The sequence below is a fragment of the Scomber japonicus genome, chromosome 18, assembly GCF_027409825.1.
Source record: "Scomber japonicus isolate fScoJap1 chromosome 18, fScoJap1.pri, whole genome shotgun sequence".
NCBI classification, from domain to species: Eukaryota; Metazoa; Chordata; class Actinopteri; order Scombriformes; family Scombridae; genus Scomber; species Scomber japonicus.
Window position 1 is genome coordinate 15,918,563 of NC_070595.1, and position 23,782 is coordinate 15,942,344.

Sequence of the window (23,782 nt, forward strand, 5' to 3'; positions counted from 1 at the left end):
CTCCTGTAAGCTCCCAGAGCTTCACACCTCTGTGTTTCAGCCAGTGTAGCATACTGGCTCTTACTCTCTGAAAACAGCTTTTAGATTTATGTGTGTATCAGTGTGTGTGTGTGTGTGTGTGTGTGCGCACAAAAGTCGACAGCAAGGATTATAGTCACAGAGAAACACTGCTTCTGTCTTGTGTAAGTCAGGGTACAGTAAGCCTGCCTGACAACACACACATTTCACCTCTGAACTGAGGCCAGTGTCAAGCCAGTATCTCAACACTGTAGCACCAGCGGACACTCATACTGGTCTAAGATCAGCACTGAACTCAGCACTGAAGGCGGAAATGGATGAGTGGGTGTGTGGCTGCGGGTGTGAGGAGCGCTGATGGGGGGAGAGAAAGAACTGCAGACGTCATTGCACCCATGATTCACATATTGTAAGTAGGCAGGGGAGAAGAATAGAGTAACCTGTTGATTGCACTCAGAATTAATCCTGCTGAGGAAAAAACTTACAAAAGTGCAGCACAAAGGAGCATGTAAACAAATGTTTTCTTAATTCCATTGACAGTAGAGTGGGCACTACGTGGGATGGAAGGATTAAAGGTTTGACTTCAGGGTGAGATGGAGGTGGATATAGAGTGGGAATAGATGCTGTGAGACAATAGTTAATATTCTCACTAGTCATTGATACAAAATTATATTTGTAAACTAATTCCAAAAGGTACACTCTGATTTCAACTAGAGGTGTCACAATATACCAGTACTGATGTAACCATTATATAAAGAAATGAAATATTGATATCATGTTCATAATACACATATCACAATATCTTCTGAATTATCCAGGGCCTCTTAAATCATTTCCATTTCTTTCTGGTCTCACTTTGTCTCGCTCCATAAACGCACCAACTTTGTGGATGTTTTGGTTATCATTTTATCTGCTTTCCTTTTTACTATCTGATCAGTGTAATTGCTCTTTTTTATGCTTTGGTACAGTCATGATGGTTACAGACTCTCCCTACACTTGTATTTTGAGTGTAAGTCGTTTGCCAGAAAAGACACGAAACACACAATACACAAAGTTAAAGATGGTTTTGATTGAAAGCATTATTATGACTTTTTTCAAATTTTCGATATAATAATAATATAATAATAATAATAATAGATATTGCTATATTGGATTCTTTCAGCCACAGTGATCAGGTTGTGAAAATCTGATTTCAACCCTGATTTTCTCCTCTTCTCTCTTCCCCTTTAACAAGGTTGTGTGGTCTTTTTGGTGCAGCATTGAATTCATAAATCATTTTTGAATCCTTTTGAGTCTAGTAAGGTTTCACTTCTGAGCAAAAATTCAGAGATTGAATTTAAATCTTTAATGGGTTTTTTTTAGCTGACAAGGCTGAAACATTGTAGAGTTTCAGCATAATTAATGTTGATGACATGTAACTGCAGCAGAAGATAGGAAATGTTGATATCCGACACACTGAAATAACTTTTGCATCTCGATCCAAATACCTGACTCAGAACTATTTTAATAGGGCTGAATGGTGATGTTAATAAATTGATAAACTTAAACTATTGATATAATATGCATAACAGTCTCTGACTCCTGAACCTGATGTGACACAATCAGCTGATTGTTTTACTAAAGCACAGTCGCCACTCACTGTCTTGTTAATCTATAAAAACACAATTTACTCACAGTGGCGGAGTAGTGTTCAGAAGGATGCCTCACTCTCTAACCAGTGATCTTTGACGGGGAACAGTGGGAGCAGATGTTATAATCTGCCGCCGGTGATGTTTATCATTTCAACCGGCAAAATCTGCTAAAAATGCAAACCCTGCTAACATCACCTGAATGTATTCTTACTTTTTGCTCATTAAAAGAATGAGTAGACATAAAAGTGTAAGAGTATTGTGAATCTGGATATTTTGCTAAGTGGATACTAGATTCTAAGTGGAAATTGTCTCCTTGTTCTGTGTAAGCTTTTTGCCATGAAATGTTTGGAATGGTTTTTTTTTTCAGCATTTTACATTATGAAAATGACAAATGGTGCAGACGACAACTTCAGAGCACGGATAAATCGCTGTGGGATACTATTTTGCTGAGCTTTTTTATCCCCCCCCCCCTCTCTCCTGCTGTGCCTCGTTTCCTCTTTATTACTGAAAGAGATGAATTTGTACTGTACACTGCCACTGGCTCAGCACTACACTGCTGCCAAGGGAATATCCAACTCTGACACACATACACATAGAAATGCTGTATTGAGTATTAGGGTTGGATTAGGATTATGATGATAGAAACAATCATTATGTTGAAAATACTGATGATGATACAAATGCCCTATATTAATGATGATGACAAATCTTCTAATCTATCTATCTATCTATCTATCTATCTATCTATCTATCTATCTATCTATCTGTCTATCTATCTATCTATCTATCTATCTATCTATCTATCTATCTATCTATCTATCTATCTATCTATCTATCTATCTATCTATCTATCTATCTATCTATCTATCTATCTGTCTGTCTGTCTGTCTATCTATCTATCTATCTATCTATCTATCTATCTATCTATCTATCTATCTATCTATCTATCTATCTATCTATCTATCTATCTATCTATCTATCTATCTATCTATCTATCTATCTATCTATCTATCTATCTATCTATCTATCTATCTGTCTGTCTGTCTGTCTGTCTGTCTGTCTGTCTGTCTGTCTGTCTGTCTGTCTATCTATCTATCTATCTATCTATCTATCTATCTATCTATCTATCTATCTATCTATCTATCTATCTATCTATCTATCTATCTATCTATCTATCTATCTATCTATCTATCTATCTATCTATCTATCTATCTATCTATCTATCTAATTAACTGAGCATCATGATACAGTACAGTCCTTTTCATATACAGTCAGAAACCCCTGCTGTTTAATTGGACTTCTCAGTAAACTCATTCCACTTGTTTAACCAATGCCTGTCAGATTGTCTGGCAACTGTGACTTAGCTGGCAGAGTGAAAGACAAAACCACACAAATAGGATGGTGGGAGAGCACAAAAGTGCACACGAATGAGCCGGCAGCTCGACAATGAGCAAAGCAGACAGATTGTGCAAGAAGGCAAAAGAAAAAAAGAATGAGGAATTTCAAATAATGGCAGGGGAAAATACAGTTTGGTGTGTGGAGAGTCAGAGAGGGAGTCAGCTTGTGTTCTTGCTGTCACAGATGTCCGTCCACGCTTTTTGCTTCTCCCTCCAGATCTGTGGCAGAATCCAAATGTAAATACCATTGTCACTGACTTGAGAGCAGTGTCAGGTGTCATGTCACCCATTTCACGCTGAATGACACTTTGGTAGAGGCGGACTCCAGTTCAGTTGGAGACAATGATTCAATTGGTGTGTCAACTAGACAGATTGTAAATAGAAAAAACACAAGATCATAGTGACATTTTTTGTGTGGGTGTGAGTGTGGATATGTATATGCGTGTGTCTGTCTGTATTTGTTTGTGTGTCTGTACGAGATTTCTCAAACTTACTTTGAGGTTGATTGATGATAATGTACATGCATATTTACTCACTTACTGTCTCTGTCTTTCTGTGTTTCCCTCTCACAGAACATGTTTAAAACACTTGGCAGGAAAAGGATATTATACTTTTGCTCTATGTTTGTCACTATGTGTTTGTAGTTTTCCCCTTAAGAGGCAAATTTGGTGGTTGAATGCACTTTATGTGCATGTAAGCACAAGACAGATTGCCTTCAATGTGTCATAAATTGTTGCTGTAAACTCTTTTCTCTCTCTTTCTTCTTTCAGTGTGCTGTTTTGTGGTTCACAAACGGTGCCATGAGTTTGTCAGCTTCTCCTGTCCTGGGGCTGACAAGGGTCCTGACACAGATGTAAGTTTTAAATACTTTATGCTTTTTTTCTCTAAATATGCAGATACCTGAGTGCATCTGTTTGCACATAAAGACACACAATAACAATACTTACACTACAGCATGTAGAAGAAAAGGGTTAAAAGGACTATACAGATCTATACTACAGCTTTTTAGTAGTGTGGGTTGCATTAGCGTAACATGTTTTAAGCGCTCTGTGAGCTCAGCTGTATTTGATAGAGTGAGTGCTCTGTGGTGGTGGGCGAGTGGTTTGCCTTCACACCACCTGTGACCCCCTCAGTATGAGCACATTTTACTACAAATCTAAAACTAATAAATTGCATTTCTTTTTTTTCATTCCACATACATAAAAAACTGAAAATGCTATTTTTCTCTATTCAACTCAAAGGTCTTTGGAGATGAACACACTGATACAGTAGTTATTTTTTTCGAATTATTGTGATTTTCGAGCAGCTTTTTTCAAACATTGTAATTACAATTTACAGTGTCCTATGTGCTCTTTTAGTAAAAAAAATTACAAGCAAAGGAGAATAATGTAATGTTTTTAACTACTACCAAGAGTCGTATGTAATCACTTCCTTTGATAAAAAGCATACTGCATATCACAGAAACAACTTCTGTATTTCAGTGCAATTTTTTAGTAGAGTAAGTGGCTGTCCAGTGAAGTTTTCTTCCTGTGATCTAACACACTGTTACAAAGAGTGCAAAACATTTGAGAATTATTTGCACAGCCTATGGCACTATTCTTTGTTAGCAAGTTAGACAAGTCCATTTTCCATCTGAATGCCTGTGTGAATCCTAACTGAATGCACACAGTCCACTATAATTACATAAGTTACCACAACACAAAACATGAAAATTGGTCCAAATCACAAGTGGTCTGTGAATTTGGTCATTTCATGCACAACTATTTAAATAATAAAATTGCAATTTCCTAAAGTTCCTAAAGTAAAGTTGTATCTAGTGTGGCTGGCTAATTCTAACTTTAGTCATTTAGGTTCATGTGTTTCCTGTGTGCTTTATTTTAATGAGACAGATCTTACAGGCTGCATTGTTATTACGTTTGGATACTGGTGTATGAATAATATATCATATGAGAAAGTACTGCAATATACCAACATATTGATTTTTTCATATTGTCAGCCACCTATCTGCAGCTTGTTGTATGTGAAGTACTTCTCTGTTGCTGTATATGTACTGCTGCTGTAGCCGTTTGCATCGGTACATCAGGTGTGATAACATTGTACCTCATTAGCTTCCCTTTCCCCCGAGCCCAGGGTGATGGTGTGTTGTCAGTGTTAGTGTCTGACCCTCATGGTACCTCTGGGTACAGCATCTCTGGAGCGTATATGTGACCCTGCTGTAACTATTGACAATCGACCTCAGTCTCCTCTTCCCTTTGGCCAGGAATGGTGTCTGTCTTTAGTTAGAGAAGAGGTGGAGGTCAAGCAGAGTCACAGCATGTACTGCTATCTGTGTACTTACATGCAACAAGCTTCTGCATGGCAGTAGCACATATGAACATACAGTGTGTGTACACATAGAGAGGATAAGGCAGTATACTGATCCAGAAGTGGTACTTTCACCAACTTAAAACACAAAGAGCCAATTAGATGCTTCAGCTTCACTAGACTGAAAGATCTGCTAATGAGCATTCCCTCCTTAAGCACAGACAGACAACCATACCAACGGTCTCTCAAAATCAAAATCTCTGTCTTTAATGACTCCATTGACTTAAACACTTGATTAACTGCGATGACAGTACTGTGTTTGTTCAGCACCTCCTCAGTGTGATTTCCAGGTTCTCCTCATTAGTTCATTGCAGGTAGTTAAAGTGTTTTAAAAAGACAGAAAGTCAATGCAGTTTAGCCAAGCTCTGCACTTTTGTTTTAGGCGTGGTGTTGTATCAAGTTTTATCAAAGCAGTCACTCTGTATTGGCTGCTCTCTCAATCTTGCTTTCTTTCTCATTAGTCTTGTCTGTTGTCTTCCAAGACCCAATGTTTGTCTTCTGCATCACTCCTGTGCTACCTTCATTGTCATTCAACCATGTAACTCTTCTACTCTACTGTACAGTGTCTGTCACTTTCTTGCTGCCTAACTATTTCTCCCAGTCTCTCCTGCTTCATCTTTTTTTTAACTCTGGCACACGCATGCACACGCGCACACACACACACACACACACACACACACACACACACACACACACACACACACACACACACACACACACACACACACGCACACACACACCTACTTTGCTGGTTCCAAGTGTCCATTGCAAATTTTGGTCGGCCTGTGTTTGTGCCTCTTATCTACCGACTGGCTCTGGCACAGAGTGGATAGGGAGCCCTTTGGAGACGGACCTCTTTGAATTCCAAATGATGATATAGGACTAGCTCATACACAACAAGCACTTCTTTTCCTTTAGTCCTCCCAGTTTTCACAATTTCTTTCAATTTGAAATGTTATGTAGCGGCAGTGTCTCATATTAAACAGTCAACTTACCTGTGATGCCATCATGCGCACCATTGATGACAAACTGAACATTAGTGGGCAATAAGAGGACAAAATATTTGTATAAGTTGCTACATACTTAAACCTAGCTATGTTGTGCAGTATATCATCCACCAGAATCCTCCACCTGAGGACTTTGGTGACATGCACCAGTCAAGTAATGTGTAGACGAACCCCTGCCAAGGAGTGAAACTTTAGTTCTGCTTGCTGTCGATGACTCACAAAAACCTATCCATCCATCCATCCATCCATCACTCCATCTACACTCCTCCATCTTTGCCTGTCAGCTTCTGAATCAGTGTGGTGTCATGACTCTCTGATTTTGGCTTTGGGCTTGGACACACACACATTGTCACTTTCTCCCTATCTCTCACTCACACACACACACACACACACACACACACACACACACACACACACACACACACACACCCTCTGTCCCTTTGCACTGTGGGTTGTGAGTAACCCTTGTGCCAGCTTCAATGCGTGAATGGCGTCATCTGTCCGGCAGATGCTTTGATCCACTTGCACAACGACATGGAGGAGAGGGAGTTGTTCACATTAGCATTTGAGTGAAAAGTACTCTCTCTTTCTTTCTTTCTGTCTCTCCCTGTTTTTCATTCACCATGTTGTGAAGCGTAGGTGGTAAATAGTGCTGTATTATCAGTCAAGGATCACTCTGGAACCAGTGAATGAAGGTGACTCATCCATAGAGAAACAATATGGGTTTCACAACCAGATAACATGCACATAATAGGTCTGCATCTTTGACTAGATCAAGGCTTTCTCAAACCTTTCTTTTTTTTTTCCTTTTTGTGATATTACTTAATTTCAGTGACAGATTTGGTAACCGTGACTGGGGAGATTATGCTTTACATGGATATATTGCTGTTACTCTCTTTGGCAAATCCTCTTTCCAGCCATCTGTCTTTTGCCCTGTTCATTAACAACACTGCAGCAGAGTGTTGCATGTGTTTCATGTATTTTTTCCCCTCCATCCTCCTCCATGTGTTTGATATATCACGTGTCTTTGCCTCACTGAACATTTTAATACATTTTTTTTAGATTTACTGTGTACCAATCTGAATAGAACATACCTGTTTCAGGGCAAATATTAAGCCAAGAGACATATTACTTATATATTATATTTTACCATCCACATAGTATCAGAGTCTTTTTAGTGGTGTCTGGAATGCTATTAAGCATAGTCAAGTACAACACTGTTAAAGTAGTAAGAAATATGCAACAATTTCCCAGTCCCAACGCTACAGACAACCAATAATGCAACAATGTAGAATATCTGAGCCCCACTTTTTCAAATGTATTTTCAGGAATAAAGTATCACCTTATATTTGGGCCAATATGATATTTTAATTTTAGCTGAATCTGTACTGCAAATCAATGCATCTGCACCAGTTGTGTTGGAGTTGTTCTCCATGCAGGTTGTAGTCAGGACACCGACATTATGCGTGGTCAGGGATGTGGAAACTTTCTACCCAAAATGGCAGTCAAACACCTCCTGTAATCATTTCCACTCGCAAACTAACCCTTGTATAGGGTTAGGGTTAGAAGTACAGTAATGCTTTCATATTCCTTATATATATATAGCGCACTCTTTTAATTGATTCTAACTTACACAATTTAACTGAAACCACACTTATACACTCATACAGATGACACTCTTACAACCTCTTACTCACTCACTCACAAACTAGTACAGCTCAACCCTGTGTTCCTCAGTACACCCGTCATCAGTGTTCAGGCCTGTTGACACTTTGACTCAGCTGAAACCTACAGTGCTCACTTAATTGGTATGATGAGCAGAGTGAGTGCCATCATTAGCCACTGGCTCTAGAGGAAATGAGGATAGAGGTAAAGAGGAAGAAGAGGACAGTAAGCGGTGAATAGCAAGAAGAGGATTATTGAGCAGCTATGTTGTTGTTGTTGCTGCTGTTGTTGTTGTTGTTGTTTATTCCATAAATTTCAATGTATTTGTCTTACAAACATCCTAATTCCTTCTTTATCGTAGAATAATGTAATTGTATAATACAGATGTTTATCACTTGGTACAACCTCAGCTTCATTACTAAGGAGAGGAAAAAGGTTTTCTTCTCACTGTCACAGAAGCCATGAAAAAAACTAACCAGCTGAGCTGTTTCCAGCTCAGCAGTTAACTATCAGCTGTATCCAAATGAGGTCATCCCTAATTCAGCTTCAGTTTGTCAGTTAGATTACTGGCGGCTCAGTTTAAAGTCTTGAGAAACTGTGACCGACCATGTTCGGACAATGATATTAGGAAGAGAGCACATCATTTCTCCCAAAAACTGGAAGAAAAAACAACAACAGTGCTTGTAGATTAGCTAAAAGAGTACACTGAGACAAGTGTGTACGTGCATGTTTATTGGTGTGTGTGAGTGCCGGCACAGGTGTGTGTGTGTGCGGGTGACTTCAGCTAATTACCCAGCAGCGCATATGGCTGAGTGGCACTGAAAGGCCAGTGGCTTATACAGGGGGTGGACACACTATCCCTGACATCTGTACAGACTAATCAAAACCAGTGGAACAACCATACAATTAATGCAAATTTTGAGAATTTTACAATGCTCAGATTGTTGTTGAGGTATCGATTTAGCCAAGGTCTCATAGTTAATAATCATCTTCCACAAAGCAGGTGATTAAATATCATTGTGAGTGACCCACATTACTGATTTTGAAAAGGTGAACAATTGAGGGAAATGGAAAAATTGTATAGTTTAGTTGTCATTAATTGTGACTCATATTTTCGCAACTGCTCTTTCTCAGACACCTTTACACTGGGTATTAGATCTGTCCTGATGACGTGATTATGAGCACACATTCACTCATCGCGTGCCTGTAATCCCAAAGGAGCTCATATTGTTGATGTTCCACTTATTTGTGCAGAAAAACAAGATGGCTGGCTGCTTTATTGCCTGGTGCACAGTACCTGTCAACTGTCATCTGCCTACTGTCAACCTGTATTGAAAGAGAGAGGGAGCTCCGCAATCAGTCGGATGAAAAGAATTTGAGTCGTTGAGTGTTTTCGGCATCACTTTGACACATTGACAGGTGGTGAGCTGAGACATGGCAAATCCCTTGTTCCTCCCTTCCCCTTGTCCCTCTGTCTGCAGTTGTGACAGCTGAGTGCTTCTTTGTTTTCCCTCCTCAAAGGTTACAGCCTCTGTCCCAGTGTATTTCATGGGCATCAGTGGAAGTCTGGGGACATTTTTATGTCTTTTATATATATGGTCTCTCTCTCTCTCTCTCTCTCTCTCTCTCTCTCTCTCTCTCTCTCTCTCTCTCTCTCTCTCTCTCTCTCTCTCTCTCTCTCTCTCTCTCTCTCTCTCTCTCTCTCTCTCTCTCTCTCTCTCTCTCTCCCCCCATATATATATACATGTATATGTATGTATGGGGGATTTGTATTTTGTCTATTTTCCATGCTCAGATATTAATAATTCCCAGATGTCTTTCTTACTAGTCTCTTAGCAAGGTGCCATGGTAGCATTAGTCTGGTCCATAGCTTACATTTCAGTGGTGTCTCACACCATTAGCCCACAAGTCTCAAGCCATTACCCTCCCAGCAGCTTAGCTCTAACCTGCAGCAACAGCTGCAAAAGCTAACTAACATGCCTGCTACAGCAGCTTACACAATGTCAAATCTCTCCACATGTTAATGCTGAAGTGCACAGAGAGCAGATTACAGCTTAGAGAGTCAGATCTCTCTCAGTGCATCAACATGTGGAGCCCAAGAGCCTGCAGAGAAATTAACTTTGACGTATATGCCATACAATATGTAAGACAGAGGGATCAGCTTAAAAGACCAGTGTGTAAGTTTTAGTGGTATCTAGTGGAATGGACTTGGCAGAAATGGATGTTTTAATTAAAGTATAATTCCATGAAAATAAGAGTTGGTGTGTTTTTGTTACCTTAGAATGACTCCTTTATATACATAGGGAGCTTCTTCCACGGAGGCCGCCATGTTGCACTGCCATGTTACTATGGTAGCCCAGAATGAACAAACCAAACACTAGAGAGGGGCTTTTTCCTATTCTCACCAGTTTCTAAACCAAAATACACTTGGGAGGGAAGAGTTGAGCGGAGGGATATTCTGTTTATTTCAGTTGAACCTCACCATTAGATGCCACCAAATCTTACACACCGGTCCTTTAAAAGATGAACATCCGTCTGTGTGTCATTAAACCAGAGGGACAGATCGGCTCTTAGATTGCAGACGTTATGATTATGTAAGGTCACGACACTGACGGGCTGTGGACATGAGGTGGCTCTTCAGTCAAAAATCTCAGTTTGTTGAGCTGTGTAGTAAGCAGCACAACTTTTGGCTTACCAGATGACACAGCCTCTGGCAATTTTGCACAGATTGCTTTCAAAGAGATAAATGACAATATATTTTTGTACTTTACTACTATTGGACTGACTGCTGCTCAGAAGTCAGACGGTGTTATTTATAGTATTTTAGAGTGCTGCTTTCAGGCTCACTCAGATTTGTGTTTAGTCTTTTACTGTTTGCTGTGGAAGTGTTTGAATTTTGCAGCAACATATTGCACTTTGCAAATTTTACAATAGTGCATAAGTCCTTACAATAAAAATAATACTAAGCTCATATCAAATTCATGTTATCTGTCTGTTCTGGTAACACAGTCATGAGGATGAACAGTCTTTGCTAGTTTACTGATAATATGTTGTTACTTTTGGTAATTAATATCTACTCATCTTCCCAGTTGTTGAGTGGTTAATAATTAGTTAAAACATATTTTAATATAAAAAATATAATCTAAAGTTGCAGCAGAATATGGTCAAAATTAATTAATTCCAGATGTGTTCAATGTCCAAAATCACACATTTTTGCAAGGGATAATGGGCGATTTGTGTGATTATTTGCTACATCTGGTCCAAATAAAGAAATATTATGTTTATTATATTTTGACTTTATATGATCGGAATTAAAAGAAAAGAGTTTGGATGAATCAAGACAGATGTTAATTATACAGTGCTTCAGTCAGTAAAGTATTGCAGCATGTAATGTTCATAAGATGTTAAGTGCACACAAACCAATGCTGTAATAACCACAAATCAGAAACATCTGGAGTGCCATGGTAGCTGAATGGTTACTGCACATGCGACAGAACTGCAATGTCCCTGATTTGACTCCAGCCAGTGACTTCTGTTGCATGTTATACCCATCTCTCATCCTTTGTTTTGTTGTCTGCTACTTCACTGTCCTCCATCCAAAAAAGGCATGAATGCCAGAAAAATACTCTTTAAAAAAAAAGATGTTTGTTTGAACAGCTGGAAAATATGAACTATTACGTAAGCTGCTGATTTAATTACTGATATCAAATTGCAATCTGCAGTTATTGGTCCCATGCCTGGTTGCATAAGCCAATGTGTTAGTTAGTTAATGAATTTTGGGGGCTTGTTGATGACACTCTTGTGCCCTGTGACGTCCCAAGGCAGGAAACAATAATGAGAATATGAGTATTGTGGTTAAGTGGTCCCTGTACTGGTACATCTGGATATTATGGTCCACATCAGAGATTTACGTCTTGTCTTTTCTTTTTTTACTTGGTATTTGTGACTCAAACACTGTATGGCTTTTGTGTAAGGATTACCCATAATCAGGAGAGTACTATGTGATGTTTCACATATCCAACTGCACAGGAAATGTGTCCAAGTCATTTCTACAGTAAATACATCTGAAGATAGCAGACTCTTGTTATTGTTATCCATGACATGTTTACATCTCTTCCTGGGCTTAAGTGGGAGTGCACAAAGATGTAATATACTGGGTGTCAGACAGTCTCTTTTTAGAGCTGCAGATAAGGTCTGCAAATGAAAACATCACACATTACCTAAATGCACCACGTCTAAATGCTGGAGTGTGAAGAACACTGTTTGCATGACTGTCCCTAGGCTGTGCTGCATAGAGAAGGAAAACACAGTGTGGGCTCTCACTCGCAGTCTTCTCCTCCCCTCAGGTCTCTCTCTCCTTATTATCTTTCGCCCAGCTCTACTCATGTCTGAAAATGGCCACCTTACCAAAACATACACAGTGGGGAATCTGTACTATAGCGCAGCCACCAGCTGACTCCTGCAAATGCCTGCCTCTGTCACGGCAGAGGACGGCCCTGCACAGCAGTGGGTGGGGCACATTGTAAAAAGGTCTGAGCCAGTGGGACAATAAACCTGCAATTCGCCTGTCACAGTTGGCATTTTGTCATCTGCAGTAGTTTATAACACTCACCTCTGGGCAGAGTTGTTGGTATTGCTCAAACCAATTATTATTTTTTAGTCTGATTATTATTTTTCCAGTTAATCAATTAACCATTTAATCATTGTAAAATAATGAAAACGTCCATCACCTAAAAAAAACCATAGCAATTAAATTTATAATTTTATAAAATAGAAAAAAACATTTCCAAAATTTAGAAAGATTGTTTGCTTGTTTAATGGTCTAAATATTTGTTGTATATTCATTTTCTTTCCATGAGATTGTCAGTTAACTAATTGTTTTGGTTGTAATTGATGTAAAACGTTTCCCTCAGATCAATTAATTTAAAAGCAGTGTTTCCATATTGTGGTTTGTGGAGCTGCATGTTTTCCAGCTTACTCATTTTGTACATAGAAAAATAGTATTTTAGCATATATGAAGCACTAAACCCTGAAGTGCATTTCTTTGAAGGTCTGCGTATTAGTCGATGGTCTTATAGCTACTATACACTGTCTCTGTGCAAATCCACTTTTGGCCCGTGCTGCATGCAGACTCTAATGATAACAAATTCTTGGAAGCTAGTACAATATCATTTTGACAATGGGAATCAATACAAATTGTGCAAGGGAATTGGTCTTGTTTAATTAGTACATCAGTGATATCGACTGGCTGGACTAGACCTAAAACATCAACATTGGTTAATCGATTGTTAGAAAATGAATTGACTTTGATAATAGAATCGTCATCTTTCCCGCAAAAATGCAACAGTTTGTTACTTCTGTTTGTCATATGATGAAAATAAACACATAATTTTTGGGTTATAGACTTTTAGTTTAATAAAACACTTTTGTCTTTGTTAACTTAAGTGTGGTGAGATGTGATGGCATTTTTTCATTGTTTCTGACTTCTTATACACTAAAAGATGAATAATCAGCACATTAATTAATATGAAAATAATTGTTGCAACCCTAAGATTGCCACCCTGCTCAACAACAGACCTGGCAGGTGCGATAATCTAATGCAGCAAGAGCCAAAAAATTGCATTTCACGGTTGTTATGGCTGATTCTCAAATACCTTCATATCATATATTCTGAGCTTTGCACATTTTGTTCCTCCACATTTGCTTTGGGGTGAGTTTAATTATTTGTTCTGTTATTTCTAAGTATTTCTTTTTTTTCATTCCAACCTACTTTAGTTCAACTAGATAAAACAGAGAATATGTCAACCTAACAGCTGCATGAAACACCACCAACTGTATCCTACACCCTCCTCAGCGTGCTTTTCTGAAGAAAACAGGTTTAATCGTGTGATTATGTAATACCATTGTGTATGTGAGTGCGTGCGTGCATGCATGCGTGTTATTGTGTGGACATATCTACTGTATATTTGTGTGTGCCCCATAGAATGTGTGATGAGTCATTTTCCAACTCTCTCCTTTTTGCTTATTAACAGTGCAGCTCATTAAAATCCACTTGCAGGCTGACAATGACAGAAGCCTTCTGCCCAAATAAACCCTAAAGACCTGGAGAGGAAAGGGAGCACAGGAGGAGGAAACAAGTGCGAAGCAATTAAGAAGATAGAGAATATTTACTTGAGAGTTGCAGCATAGTAGTTAGGTCACACTGTTGCAGAGCAAATAAACTTAAGGAATTGTGAAAAATTATGAACACAGCAGAAAGTGACATAATATCAGTGAACTCATTTAAGCCCCCACACATTTATATCTTGGTTTCAAGTCTTATTTATGTTACTAATGGAGGAGCAGTTCGTCAGCACTCTCATTAGCCTCATGGTATTTCAAACCTAGTGTGACCAATGCATTTGTTATGGAGGGTAATTAAGGCTTGATCATCTCTGAGATAAACACAGATATTTCAGCACAGATAGAACCATCTTGCTTATCAACATGCCCTGCATGCCAATTATGTCCAACTTTCTTGTGAAATGTTAATTAATGGGAGTAGGTCATGTGTGGAAGAGATTTCATTTTCTCTTTTTAATAAGGGGAAATCGTAACTGTGGTGAAACGTGCTTGTCTTGACATTTTCGAAGGGGAAAGAAGTCAGGCCCCAAAAAGAGACGTTTGCAGAAAAAGAGAGACATTCACGGGCGGGTAAAGACAACGTGAGCAAGTATAAAGGGTGTGAAGGCTTAGCAAAGAGAAATTGAGACATCAAGCCAGAAGCAGGTTGGGAATACGAGTGTGGGGCATTGAGCTCCCATCAAAGTTTTATTAAATTAAGAGAAAATTTAGCGAGCAGAATCGTCTCCTGGGGAAAAGAACAGAGAGCCACTGCACCTGAGGACCTAGTCTTTAAGAGAAGCACAAAAAGTAGGAGGAGTGGATAATGAGGATAGAAAAGAGGGGAGAGGGTGGTCTGCAAGGCCATCAGAAGAGAGGGACCATTTTACGAAGTAAAGTAGCACAAGGACGTTAAGCAAAGATGGAAATTGGGTGGGAACAGGGGACAATCCACAGCATTGTCACTTCTCCTCACATGAACCCACAGGAATGAAAAGTAGAGCAAAGAGGAAGTCTGGGAGCTGGAGGGCTTTCTGGCTGCAGGGAGGATGGAGGAGAAAAAGTAGGGGGGTACAACAAAAGAGAAAAGAGGAGAAGAATATGGTTTATAGCATGTTGTGCGTGTCAAAAGGCCAATCCCTGCCAGGCAGCAGTGAACTGGAGGGGGAGTGTTAATCAGGGCACCATGGAGATGCTGCGTAATTAGCTTAGCCTGAGACACGAGCCATGCTGCTGTTACCGTTCTCATGAAGAGACCAAGTGGCCTGTGATCGGCCACACACACACAAACACTCACATGTACAGACTGGCTGACAGTTACTGTAAAGGGAGTATTATAATGATAAGTACAGTGCGTGATCACACTTGTATACATGCTCACGTGTGAGTTATGCCAGTTATGCATGTGTGTCTACCTCCTGCTGGGCCAAATGGTGCGTGCGTGCGTGCGTGCGTGCGTGCGTGCGTGCGTGCGTGCGTGCGTGCGTGCGTGCGTGCGTGCGCGCGCGCGTGTGTGTGTGTGTGTGTGTGTGTGGGCGACCTGCCCTTCTCTCTGCCAATTTCATCTGACAAACATTTGGGTCCTCAAAACATTATTTGGTCGTCTCAATCTACTCTGAAAGCTCATTGTCTTCTCTGAAAGGTAAAAAAACTCAGAGCAGTGATCATACTAGTGACATTTCAAAGAGAAAGAAAGAAAAGGAGGACAAAAGAAAAAAATAAACATGGGGCTTAGACATTGTTGTGGTTGGAGCTAGACATTTATTAATAGCTTCACTGCTTGTGTTAAACTGGGCAGTATGACCACACATCCATATTAAAATCATTTTAAATGAGCAAAGCGTCACTCTACTTTTTCTCTCTCTGCAACTCATTGGGTCCAGTTTTCTGAAAAAGTAACATGAGGCCAGGATGTTGGAGGGTTTTTTTAGATGATTCCTCTCAATCATAACATGAGGTCAGTAGTAGGTTGGTCAATTTCAGGTTGAGTGTCGTGGAAAATCAGCGCAGCACTGGCAGTATTACAAGCAATGTACTAGACAAGGTGGGGCCCACTTAGGTCCACCAGCAGCTATGCAGCTTATTTGAGGTGGTTTGGATGCCTCCCTGTGGAGGGATTTCTTATTTTGGCAACTGGATAAGAACATGGGGACAAACCAGAACATGCTGCAGAAATGATATATCCCATATTACCTCAGGATCCCCCTGTGAGGAGTGTTTAGGGAGAAATTAATATATTTATGGCTGTTTCAACATACTGTATATTAAGTGGGTAAAGTGCATAAAATAATTCAGTATTTATGACGATTATCATTTTTTAAATATTATTTTCAGGTTGTTTTCGTCTAGTAAAATGTTATATCGCTAATGTATTTGTGTCTTGAGGTACATGTCTCAGTCACACACGCAGACACACATTAGCTGCCCCAGAAACGTCAGTCTGAGCCAGTGTTGCTCAGAAAGGTGGACTCTGGAGAAGTTTAGCCTCCCTGACATGTTTACCTATCCCGGCCGACACTTTGCTCTACTGTGTCCCATTTTACTCCTCACACTAATCTAGCTTGATCTCTGTTAAGTTTAAACTTCCCGTTTACCTCAAATGCTCGGCCTGTTCCTTCAGACCACACTTGTGAAACTTTTGAAAGTGGCTGGGACCATTAGAACTTTGACATTCTTACTTAATAATTGATTATATTATGTACTGTGATACTACGTGGCCTGATTACATACTGTACAGAAACCTCGCCTGTCTGTGTTACCTACGGCAGACAAACCCTTCCACTAACCTCTCACTTATCACTAACCTGAATGAACGGTGTTGAATTGCGTGATCTTTATCCAACGGTCCACGTACACAACAGTAGAATCTTTTGTCTTGGCGCTTCACGTCTGAGACGCTTATTTCGTCATTAATCATTCCAGACACACAAGCACTCGTCGCTGGATGTAATCTCTGAACGGAGGCTCATTTAGTGCAGACAGACTAATGATGGTGCCAGATCCTGCTCCCCACTGAGGTGAAGTGTAGAAGATGAATAGTCATAAAAACTGCACGCTCAGCAGGTGAAAGACTCAGAGTAGCCTGTTGGGAAGTGTGGGAGATGAGGAAGCACACCATAGAGCCTAACCTGATTTAAGAACTTAATGGCTGCACATGAGCAACACCTCACTGCTGAGCATAATTTCATGAGGCTCAAATCGGGTTTTGCAGTTGATGATTTATTAATGGGCATAACAATGCCTCGGAGTGCACAGAGATTATGGTTGACAAAAAGTTGGTTAGTGTTATCATGTATTCACTTCTTATTTAAATGCTACTATAATTGCGATGGCTCTTGCTCTGTGGCATTTAACAAGTCCCAAATTGATACCAAGGTTCATTTTGTTGGATTACTCACTAATAAATGAGAAGATTAGGTCTGGATTTCAGTTTGATTTACTAATAATGAAAGCAGTCTGCATGCTGTAACAGAGCTTGTACCAGGCGGTCACCAATGTGTAATTTTGTGAAATCTATAATCTTTGTCAAAAAAGGTAAGAGGAATAAAGCTATAAAGTCAAGAGGATCATGATACCCTGCCAGCTTTTCCTTCCCCTTGCCCTTGATCTTCGTATTTCTTCAGGATCATCATTTCTTTTCTGCAACTTCTGCTGTTTGCTTTCATTGTGGTTCAGACATCACAAATGTAACAGCAAAGACTGACCAGGGACGTAAGACTTGCTTTGCTGTCATAAACACAGTTCTCAATGCTCCATATAACAGACGCACATGCATGCACTCTCACAGTGCAGGTGTGTCCTGTCTTAATCCCTGTCTGCCTCCAGCCAGTGGTGTGTGTGTGTACAGTATGTGTGTGTGTGCATGTGAGTGAGTGAGAAAAAGTGTTTGGTCAGCAGGAGCAAACAAGACTCTGGAAATAGACGACTTTGCATTCTGTTACAGTGCCCCTCTTTTGTGTCCGTCCACCACAAGAAAGTGAAAATAAGACAGTTAAAGCTGCTTTTATAAATATTTGTACGCTAATAAAAGAAAGATATATTTATCATCAGACCAGACTCAGCTCTACAGAGCATTTTAATGTCTTTCAGCTCATTGTTTTGATGCTGTGGCTAAAATATGTACTGTTTTGGTTCACTCTTACCGCTCTCATCAGCATCTTCCAGCCACAGCAGGTAACTGTGTGTATCTATGCTGTTTGATGGTGAACTCCTAACAGGATATATGATGATATGATATAAGAAATAAAAACAACTTAATCTGAAATATCATTCAAGGGAAATAAAAGCTTGACTGAGGTGAATTGCATGCAATTGAATTTATCAGATGGGAGTTTATGAATAATTTATAGAGCTACAGTACACCAGGTGTGTGTGCATATGAGACACTGCATCTACTCACGGCTATCCCTCCATCTGTGTGTGTATGTGTATGTGTGTGCGTTTGTGTGTGTAATCGCAGACAGGCTGGTAAACAGTGTGTGTATGCGGGCAGACGGCAGCCAGGGAGCTGACCTATTCCTGAGACTGGAGGCGGAGGCAGCTCAGTGTTTAATGTCACCACCGGGGAGGGACCACAGGAGAGATCATGAGGGGGGGGGGAAAGGAGAGTGGGGGGATTTAGCAGGTTTTTGAGGCATTTAAATTCAAAAATACTTGCCTTGTTAATGATATTCAGATTCGGTAGAGATGTGTCTCTTGCCAGCTTTGCTCCTGTGAAAGTGAGTCACAACCTGTTGACTTGTTTACCGTAATGAGGCTTTTGCTCATTGATGCATCATTCTTCTTTGACCTGTTCCTCCCAGCATGCCCACACTCGTTCTGCTACTAAATAGCTGAGAAGTCCAGAAATGTCTTATAGTGCTCAGTAATACTTGGCTAAAACAGCTATGTTAAGTTTCTATAGTCTTGTAAGTGTTTGTAGCTTGTTCTCACACCCCAACAAGATAAAACCTGTTGCATGGCTGTACCCAACAGGTCTTCCACACTAAATGACAAAATGTGTGTTCCGTTATTGCCAAATAACAAAACAAAGTGGAAAAAATAAGTGTCAGTGTCGTCCTTAAGCCATTATATGACTTCTCAAAAAATGATTCCACTGCCACCATTCATGTTTGGCCTGGTTAGGGGTTTGATAGGTTTACTAATCAGCAACACACAAACAGACACATGGGTGCAGTGATTCTCTAGGACGCACTCTTTCTTGCTCGCTCCAGATTCCAGAAGATGGTATCTCATTTGTGTTAGGGAGTCACTATCAATATGCGGGAGACTCCCAGAACTTCCGGGATAGTAGGGACGTCTGTGATTACAACAAGAAAGACTCAATTTTTTTCCCCACTTGGAAACACAACAGTTAGATAAGTAAGGGTTGATATGGTGAACAAGTTTGCAATCACTTTCTTATTTACACATTCAGCAACGTTAGCATTGATTTGGAGTTATGCTTCTGGTCACCTGATGAATGTAAGGTCAATATTTTCATTTCAATTTTAGCTTAATTTTGATCACCGCCAACTCATTAAGGTAAAAATACCTGGCTCTTCAGTTACTAAACGTTCTTTTTAGCATTTAACATTTGATACTTTGAAAGTAGAGCGTACGAAAACTGTTACCTGCTGTGGTGGATATGGTCTGAGTGAATCCAAATCCTACAGTTACTGTCCATAAAACAATAAGCACAAAATTGCTAAGATGCTCTGTAGCACTAAGGGGAACTGTGGAGTTTGGTGATAATTCTCTGTTGGGTTTGTCACTACAAATGACTCCTTTCACATTACATTTGATCCAATGGTAATTTAAAAATAATTGTGCAGGTTTTAGGTTAGGGGAAAGTCCTGGACTGTTGTAGAAAAGGGGATGTTGACAATGGGTGTGAACTTCATCCTTAGAGGTTTTCACACTACCTTTGTCTTTGCGTCTGAGAGACAAGTCATAATTCATACAGCTACAACAGTTCCTTGTCCAGTAGACACAGGTGTTTTTAAGCATTTGAACAAATGGCCGGTGCTCCTGGGGACAGTCTCTCTGTATCTCCAACAAACAGAAGAGCAGAGCTGCCCATTTCTCAGATAAATCTACAGCAGAAACAGGGAAATCAATTTTCTCACTGAGGCGCCGGGGTGAGATGCCATGCTGAGGTCTCTGTCTGCCTCTGTCTCTCTAACAAAGCCACCGCCGTTTGTGCTGCTCCACTGGGGATGTCACCTCACAGGTCTTTCCTCCCCTCCTGTCTTCTTTCCTCACCCTTCCTCCCTCCTGTCCTCCCTCCATGGCTCATCAATCACTTCCAAATTACATAATGCTCGAAATGTCTCAGAGCCTACGGGTGAATCTACTGGGTCTATTTAGGTATTTAGGGATGTTTGAGTGTGTGTGTGTGCGAGCATTTAAGTTTGTAGGTATGTGTGCCTCTATGCGTGCTTTATCCTTACTGTGCGTGCACCTTCACTGTTTTGCCAGGGGATATTTAGGGGTTGAGCGAGGCGGGCGGGGGGGTTATATGAACTAAGATTGTCTCCCTTGAGAACATCCACAGTCGGCGTCCTAGTTTGTTGTCTCAGGTAGAGCACAGTGACACATCTGTGTTGTTTTCCATACACAGACTAAGTGACTCACGCTATTTTAGAGAAAGAAATTACTGGCACCACCACATTTACATGACCTGTGCTGTTCTCCTGTGCTTCTTTTTTCCCTGTAATGAAATAAGGGATTTCAAAATGTGAGTACAGAAACAGGTCCAGGCACATCTCTCTTCTCTTTCTCTCTCTGTTTCTTAATTAAAATACCAGTTTAGTCTCCAGGCATCCACTGGTTTCCATTCATTTATCCAATATATGAAGTTTAAACCTAAAAGTTAGTTTGGCGATCTATCGAAAGGAGCAACTATTGAATGTCCTCGAATACACAAGCCAAACAATGAAGGAGAGTTTTGTGAATGGTTCCTGCACAGACCTCCAATATGACACGTGACTTTGACCAAAGATTAATAGCATTAATTTGTTGTTTGTCCTTGATTGATTGTCCTCGATTGATTAAATATGTGCTTTATTCGTTTCCCCATATCTGGATCCCTGATAACTTCAAAACATTCAGTAGCTACAGTGGTCTTCTTCGGATCCATGACAATAAGGCAAAAAATTGTATAAATATGATAAGAAAAAACTTAACAAACCACATCATATAATATCACAAAATAAGTGAAAAGATTTTGCATACAAAGTGGTATAACAGTATGAAAACTTACACAGGAAACAAAGCAAACTGTAATATTTCAAAACTAATAAATATGTGAAATCCAATGCTTCATAGTATTGGTTCCTGATGTTTTTTAAGCTTTTGATTCCATAAACCTATAATCCTTAAGATTTTCATTATTTCAAACCCAATATTTCATAGTATGTATGGTTGGCATTTACTCTGCAATAGGAATTGATTGTACATACTGATTAGTTTCCTAGTTATGAAAGCTGAACAACCAGTTTCAAGCATTTTAATTAAAGAGTAAACATATTTGCATCGGTACAATTATAGCTAGTGTCAATTATAAGTAATACATACAATTGACAAATCAAACTGGCACACCTAAACAGATTTATTAAACAGGTGTCATTTTCAAACAGAACTCTGAGATTACAGTATTGATGTGTTATGAACATGTGTTAGCATTACCACCAGTAACCACAGGTGTCAACAAATCAATCAGAACTAAAATCCTAGAGCTTATAACTTCTAAATGAGGCAACACTGTATCTACACCTCATGTGAAATGTTATGGCCTCCTTATGGATGGAGAATATGAGCAATTCAGCAAAAACTGTGATTCTTCCTCCTCAGATTGTGTGATCCACAGAATTTTTAGAGGCCTGAACAGATGAAAATATCCACATTTCCCAAACATTTTAGAAACTTGGTTTTGTGTAACAGAAATATCAATTTTTCCTCTGTATCCCAAACTTCTGTTTTCTAGAAAAATGTTCAGCAGTAACATAAAAGAAATTGGGATTCCCAGGTGTAGTGAATTTAAATGAAATGTTAAAAATACATGATCCATTAATGTTTCCATCACCCACTCACACACTCCCATTCTCTCTTTCCTTCTTTGAATCCTATTCCCTCTTGTTCTATTGGTTGCCAGCTTCCTCTGTCTGTCTCTTGGTGCAAACGTGCTGATGCAAGCCTAACTACCTCGCATCCCGTTGTGCTCCCATCTCCAGCAGCGACAACAGGAGGGACGGTCCTTCCTAACCGTTGCAGGTGACTCATCTCACACCAACATAGGAAGAGGAGGAAGAGGAGGTGGATAAATAGGAGGCAAAAAACCTTGTGTTTGATTTGTCACTGTTCGATAATTAACCGCACCGAGCAGTTGGGGATGCTCCACACTCACACATAGAGTGAATCCCAGACGTGTCAGCAGTAGGAGGACATCAGTGGGACACCTTACTGTACACCACACATTAATTTTAACTGCTGGCTCCCGAAACTCTCTTTTTTTTTCTTTGCTTTGTCTACACACCTCCCTCACTTTACAGCTTGCATTCCTTCCACTAAACCTTTTCTCTCATCTTACACATCTCTCTCTCTCCTTTCTCTTGTTACATTCCATTTTTCCTCCCTGTGTCTCCCACCATGCTTGCCTCCTCTTTCTCCTTCTATCTCTGTAAGCACAGAAGCCCCTTGGCCTCATTAGGCTGTCACTGATCCCTCCTGCCGTGGCCGGGACTGTCGGATCATTAGTCAGCCCTGTCTGAGATGCCCAGCCTGACAAGAATAGATCAGCCCAAACCTCTAATATTCTCTAATTGTCTCGGACACAACCAAGTCAGTACAGGCGCTGTTGCCGCCGCCTGATGAAACGATCGATCAATTCAGCCACAGCATATTAAAACTGCTGTGTGAAATATTTATGCATTCACATGAGGGCAGCATAATTGGACATTTGTGCCATGAGTGGGTTGATCATGTGTCATACGTGTCATATGTATCTCTGCTACATTCTAATGTCCTTATTATATTTTAACATTTAAATGTCACGGCAGGTTATCCCCTCATCATCGTGCTGCGCAGGTTGTCCAGCTAAATGTGAATTTTCACTCTGTTATGACAGGCTCAGTCTATTACAATATGCATTAAGCTGTTGGAGATATTACAGGAAGGTCACGGCACAGTAAGACTGTACTATCGTGTGGATTATATTGTGATTGGGATTTTTGTAATGACTTTTTATTGTAATTGCAAGAATTGGTCTTTGGAAAAAGTAATCAGCAAAACGATCAGGTCATCACTATTCCTTCTGTTGTTTTTGTTTGTTTGTTTGTTTTGCTTTCAGTGTAAAGTCACTGTCAGTGATATGGAAAGCTTCCTGCAGGTGTTTGAAATTAAAATGCCCACAAGGAAAGTGAAGGATTTCTGATGTATGAGTTGTTGGAAAGCTTTTAAAGTGATCGTAGTAGTGCTGTGGAAATCAACCTCATCCTGAATTTAGTATCATAGGAGAAGCTTTGAGTTTGCATCAACAGTAAACAATATAAGCAACAATTAAAATGACATCATATCAGAAAAGATAACCACAAACCAACAAATTGTACTTTGAAAACAAATA

The 23,782-nt window shown here is 39.9% G+C and overlaps 1 protein-coding gene across 2 annotated transcripts in view; it reads left to right on the forward strand.

Annotated features, from left to right (window-relative positions):
- prkcab (protein kinase C, alpha, b) overlaps positions 1–23,782 on the forward strand; it is a 98,956-nt gene that overhangs the window by 28,111 nt on the left and 47,063 nt on the right. For both annotated transcript variants that reach the window (XM_053338023.1, XM_053338024.1), the window contains exon 3: positions 3,814–3,896. In XM_053338023.1, the coding sequence (XP_053193998.1) occupies positions 3,814–3,896 (83 nt within the window). The remainder of the gene's footprint in view (positions 1–3,813; positions 3,897–23,782) is intronic.